Genomic DNA, 6,225 nt, shown 5'->3' on the forward strand with positions numbered 1-6,225 from the left:
AAAGTAGGCAGCGCACATGCAACATTTAATTGTTTGAAAAAAACGTAATGAATTTTTCCAACAATCAAAAGTCCGTCGAGCGTCAGTTTTATTTAGTTAGGTTTTCCGATTGAAAAACAATTAAGGAAATTTCGAGGTGAAATAAAGTAATTTGTCATCAGTATATTTGATTCAACTTTGCTTAATTTTTTTCAGTTAGTTCAAGACATAATTGTGTTTCAATCTGTACGGTCGTCGCTTAGTTCATCAATTTTTCTTTGCATCGGATTATAGCGGATAGTTTCAGTTTACAAGACCCAATATTCATAAATAAAAGAAATGAAGAAAAAGAAGTTGTCAAAATAAATTTTTAAAGCAGCGAAAATTTTGATTCACAATTGATTCGATCTCATCAATGCAATCAAGTAGCAATTGTTCAACATTTAAAATTAGATAAATGAAGTGCAGCTGAAGAAGTATAAAAGATAACCAAAAGAGAGTTGAGACATTATTTAGATTTTGTGAATTGATCAGAAAGATATTTGGAATTTTTCTCTAGCTTTTGCGAAAAAATTTTTGAGTGAATTGTTCCTGACTCAGTGCTGTCTCTTTTTCTAATAAGTAAATAAAATCGTCTTCTTTTTTAAACTGGCCCTCTAATTTCCTTGCTTAAAAAAGTTATGCAAACTTGATAGTCGAAAAAATCTTTGTACTGTTTACATTGCGAAAAGAGAATGCTAGAAAATTTTGATTTGTTTGTGTCCTATTAAATCACCAGAAACAGAAAGAATCCGAAAAGCTTCTAATAAAATATTTTTGCTGGTAGTGAACTTTGGTAGTATCGAAACAGTTATTATCTCTTTTTAAGTTTTAAATCCAATTTTAAAAACAAATTAAAATTTTTTGTCATTCTCGCCAATCACACCTTAGAAAAGATCGCGAGAACGGAAAATGATGCTTCTCTTCTTTGCTATTTTAATTTATATACTTTATATACTTGTTCTGTTAGCGCAAATTTTAAACAAATTTGAGAGACAGGAAAAAAAAGTTTTCAAAGAAACAAGTTTTCAAACTTTTTCTTTCCAGGTGTAAAATATTTTTCATTCTTAATACGCTATCAAAAAAGAAATTCAAATAATTTGAGCTTTGTTGCATCAAAAAGCTGTTTCTCTTGTTTATTTGGTAGGAAAATGTTTATCAATTTTGTCCGCTCTCGTTGCGATAACTTTTAAAAAGGATCAATAATCGAAGTCATTATAAAAAAACTAAAAAGAATTCAAGACTTAATTTCCTGAGATCAGCAATGTATCGGTACAAAGTCGATATAGCAAGCAAAATCTTGTTTCGGCACAGAAAATTTTGTATTTCACAACGTATAAGAATCAATGTATAAGACTAAACGTATAAGACTCAACACTATATAAGACTCAACACTCATAACGTATGTAAGATTTAAATCAGACAACTAGCAAGGTTGTCGGCCAAACGTAACTGATGCTCTTTTCAAGGTAGGAATAGGTCAAAAATGCTATTAATTTGACCTCTGGATGACGTCTATATCAAAAAAGAGAATTGGTCTCACCGGTGTTCGAATCACAACCTCCTGATTAAGGGCCCTAGGTCCTAATCATTATGCTATATCCCAGTTGGAACAATCTGTGCGAACAAACAAGTATTATGCTCTTTTATTTACGCTTACACGCAGTTGCGTCAGCAACATCTTCAGGCCCCAAAACTGATGATTCGAAAATTCGTATCAAATTAACAATAGGACGAATCAATGAAACTGATTTTGTTTGAATTTGAGCGGACCGTGCGATGCCGTCGTTACCATAACGTAGACTTAAAATGCGAGCCAGTGGATGATAGCCTCTTGGGCTGTCGCTATCGATTATCCAAACTAGGTCACCGGTTTTCAAGATTTCATCTGACGGAGTATTCCATTTGTAACGACGATTCAATGGGGGAAGGTATTCTTTTAACCATCGTTTCCAAATGGCATTTGCGTAAGCTTGCGCTCTGGCGTATCGCTTTCGGTGATTGAAGTCATCGACAGGGTTGACTGAAGGAAGGCAAGTACTGCGATTCGCCAAAAGAAATTGGTTTGGCGTTAATGCATCTAAATCGTTGGCATCGGAACTTACGGAAGTCAATGGGCGGTTGTTTAGTGACTGTTCCACCAGACAGAAAGTAGTGAGGAGTATTTCGTCTGTAAGCCGACGATTGCCATGGATTGCGTAAAATGTTTGCTTGAAACTCCGCACTAGCCTTTCCCAAACACCTCCGTGGTGCGGTGCAGCAGGTGGATTAAACTTCCACTTGACTCCCTTTTGTGCCAACTCCGAAGCAATTTTCTGTTTGTCTAAGTTTAGGAAACATAGCAACAGTTCTTTTTCTGTACCAACAAAGTTAGTGCCGTTGTCAGAACAAATGACCAACGGCATTCCACGACGAGCAATGAAGCCTTCAATACCCATAACACACGAATTTGTATCCATCGAATGTGCAATCTCAACATGAACGGCTCTGGTCGTGAGACAGGTGAGCAGGAAACCCCACTATTTATCAGAGGAGCGACGGATCGTGACGTGAAACGGACCAAAGTAGTCAAGACCGACATTCGTAAAGGGCGGACACTGGAAGGCGAGACGTTCGGAGGGAAGATCAGCCATCATAGGTTGAACAGGCTTAGTGCTTCGTTTTCTGCAAAGGACACAATTAAAACGAATCGAACGGAGGATAGAATGAAGCTTCAGAACAGCATACTGCTGTTGGACAAGTGCGCGAAGATAATCGTTACCTTCATGATTTTGAGGTGCATATGGCGTAAGAAAACGTACACCAGTGGGTGTCGACCGTCGAGGATTATGGGGTGCTTCAAATTGAACTCGAGGTCGGTGAAGTGCTTAATTCGGCCACTGGAACGGAGCAGGCCACCGGGCACGACAAACGGCGAATAAGCGGCAATAGGGCTTTTTTTTACTGATTTTTTTTTGAGCTGCGGAATTGCATAAGCTCAGTTGGGAAAGACTCTGCTTGTGCAAGAAGCTGCAGTTTCTTTTCTGCTGCGGTAATTTTCTCAGGATCTACTATGTTTCCATCTACAGATCGATAGGTGGCGTGCTGTGGAAGAATACGTAGGAGATAAGCAACGATTCGAAGAAGTTTTGGATACGAACTGTATTTGCGCAGATGAATGCTGAAATCAGAATTTAAAGAGTTGAACTGTAGGGCTGAACAGTTGTCCAAAGGGTTGGGATCAGATGCTTGACGCTTCAACTTGACGTTTGACACCACTTCGGTGCCCGGGCCAAACGGAAAATCAGATGTACGAAGAAAATCAAGACCACGTAACCAAGCGCTGTTCTGCAACGCCTCCGAGGCCAACCCCCTCGTGCCGGCGTCGGCCGAGTTGTTCTGCGTTGCCACGTGATGCCATTGATCGACTGTTGTTCCCTCTAGAATCTCGAAGACACGATTCGCGACAAATATAGGCTGTTTTTCTAGGGAATTCAACCATTGAAGGCCTGTGATACTGTCTGTCCACATAAACGTGCGTTGAATCTGAATGGTGAGCGCCTCGCATATCTCTTCTCTGAGGCGGGATGCCAGCAAAGCCGCTTGGAGTTCAAGTTTAGGAACAGTGAGCACTTTCATCGGAGCTACTCGTGCCTTTCCAATGACGACGGCTAGTTCTGTTCTTTTTCCGTGGTCTGAAGAATTCACGAGAGCACGCAAAAACGCAACTGCGCTGAACACCTACTGTGAACTGTCACCAAGGACATGTAATTCCAAGTGCTCGAACGAACCGAAGAAGTAGCTCCTAGGTATTTTCATTAGCCCAAATTTTGGTAATTCTGAGCTCCAGGACTCGAAACGCTCAATCATTTCCTTTGGTAGTACATCATCCCTTGAAGTCGCAAGACATCTTTGAGAAGGAGCCGCGCTTTCACAGTAAAAGGGGAAACAAAATCAAATGGGTCAAATATTTTTGATACAAGACTCAATACCAGCCTTTGTGTAACAGCTTTCGAGGCATCACATATTGTTCCGCGGCTTACAACTATTTTGTGATTTACATGATCCCACTTCAAACCTAGAACGTGGGATGATGACTCCTCTTTTGAGGCGCCTATTTCTTTTGGAGCCTGTTCAACTGATTTGTCCTCCAGCTCTTCGAGAAGGCCAGGGACATCGCTGCTCCGGGTCGGTGGACTAAAATGTCCGCTCTCGTTGCGATAACTTTCAAAAAGGATCAATAATCGAAGTCTTTATAAACAAACTAATAAGAATTCAAGACTTAATTTCTTGAGATCAGCAATGTATCTGTTCAAAGTCGATATAGCAAGCAAAATCCTGTTTCGGCACAGGAAGTTTTGTATTTCACAACGCATAAGAATCTATGTATAAGACTAAACGTATAAGACTCAACACTATATAAGACTCAACACTCATAACGTTTGTAAGATATACATCAGACAACTAGCAAGGTTGTCGGCCAATCGTAATTGATGCTCTTTTCAAGGTCGGAAAAGGTCAAAAATGCTATTAATTTGACCTCTGGATTACATCTATATAAAAAAAATGGATGTGGTCCCACCGGGGTTCGAATCGCAACCTCTAGATTAAGGACCCTAGGTCCTAACCATTAGGCTATATCCCACTTGGAACAATCTGTGCGAACGCACAAGTAATATGCTCTTTCATTTCGGCAATTAAATGAGCTGCAATGTTGGGCTTGAAATTCTTCGAATTTTTGTTTATATACAGCCACAGAATGATTGTAAAACCAAAATGCTTTTTCATGATAAAACAATAAAGTTGACATGTTTTGCTCAGACATTTTAAAACTGCTCGAGCTTTTTTTTCGTCATATATGGAAAATCGGACAAAGGCAAACAGGAATATTTATGAAGCATGATCAAACCTTCGTTTAGTTTTTTAATCGGAATGATTAAATCAAATTCTCGTGAAACATTTTCAGCACAGACTTTGAAAGTTTCTAAGTTGTGATGTCGAACGCACTGATCAAGCAGGATAGATATTCCACCGTTTACAAACGGACTTACAATTCCACCAGACCCATCCTCCTGTTTGAATTTCTCCAGAGTTTTAGAAAAGTTTGCTGGATAATAATGATCCTCTAATTTGAAGAACCGTATAAGTGAATTGACTTGATCGGGGACATTTCGAACGGTTGATATCCATAAAGTTTCCCGCTTGGGAAAACGTTTTTTAAACTTAGGAACTTCCAGGCCCCAATAGGTAAAATGATAACCAATATTGGGTTGCTCATGCGGGAGATAATGACTGATTTCATCGCACTCCAAAATCTCGTATTTGTGATAATGGATGGCAATTTGAGCAATAATCGACGAAACTGTAGTTCCACCTGTTTTCGAATTTTTCGAAAACATAAACTTTGTTTTGTTTTTGCAGCTAGAAGTTTTCAACTGCTCAAAAGAAATGATATTTTCCATTTTAAGGGGAAAATTGTCAACAATGAAATACTTTCGGAGGGGAAAAATATCACCTTTAAGTTTGTAAGTAATTTGCATAAATACGAATAGCATCACGATAAAAAAAACGATGAATACAGTTTTTGTCGTCATAGTATACTAACAAAAATAACAAATTTTCATTTCAAAGACAAAATGGTGAGCAGGCTAAAAAATGCTTAGACCACATATATACGTGGTTATCAGTACATAGCTGTGGCTGTACTTCAGTGACTTTGCCCTTCTCACAAAAAAGATGGAAATAATTTGCATCAAAACACGATTGCTTTAGTCAAAAGTATATAATGTGTCTGCGTCAACTTGACTTTTTAGGTAATGATATCATTAGCAGGCGCTGTTTACAATGGCTTTATGAGGGGACCCCCAATTATGGTACATTTATCATGATTTTTGGGGGGGTATAGGTTATCTGACCATTAAACGCGTAAACGCGGGGAGAGGGGGGGGGAGAGGTGGGACTATAATGGAAAAGACCCAAAATGTTTGATCAGTAGCTATCAAAAACGATTCTTGAGAAGTGAAAATTTTTAATCTATCTAGAACAATTGTCTAAAACAATTAGAGGACAACTTGTGATGCCTCGTTGATTGGTGTTGGGCGTCGTTTCAACTCTGCCCGGTCCGTATATTTGTACATTCAAATTAGTAAATTAGTACTCTAAATATTAACTGAGTTCTATATTATAAAACAATCTTTTGTGCGAACGCTGCAATGAACTGCGGACAGA

At 38.8% G+C, this 6,225-nt stretch overlaps 2 protein-coding genes across 2 annotated transcripts; both read right to left on the reverse strand.

Moving 5' to 3' along the window:
• Positions 1-1,664: 1,664 nt before the first annotated feature.
• Positions 1,665-2,456, reverse strand: LOC142354215 (uncharacterized). Its single transcript, XM_075406467.1, has one exon. It carries the CDS (start codon positions 2,454-2,456, stop codon positions 1,665-1,667), a length of 792 nt encoding a protein of 263 aa, XP_075262582.1.
• A 502-nt stretch (positions 2,457-2,958) lies between these two features.
• Positions 2,959-3,636, reverse strand: LOC142354216 (uncharacterized). Its single transcript, XM_075406468.1, has one exon. The coding sequence runs from the start codon at positions 3,634-3,636 to the stop codon at positions 2,959-2,961; it is 678 nt and encodes a 225-aa protein (XP_075262583.1).
• Between the last annotated feature and the right edge of the window lie 2,589 nt (positions 3,637-6,225).

The sequence above is a fragment of the Convolutriloba macropyga genome, chromosome 15 (assembly GCF_964194025.1).
Source record: "Convolutriloba macropyga chromosome 15, txConMacr16.3, whole genome shotgun sequence".
NCBI lineage: Eukaryota > Metazoa > Xenacoelomorpha > Acoela > Convolutidae > Convolutriloba > Convolutriloba macropyga.

Excerpts from the sequence above, each read along its gene's own strand:
- LOC142354216 (XM_075406468.1), bottom strand. The coding sequence starts at position 3,636 with ATGAAAGTGCTCACTGTTCCTAAACTTGAACTCCAAGCGGCTTTGCTG.
- LOC142354215 (XM_075406467.1), bottom strand. The coding sequence starts at position 2,456 with ATGGGTATTGAAGGCTTCATTGCTCGTCGTGGAATGCCGTTGGTCATT.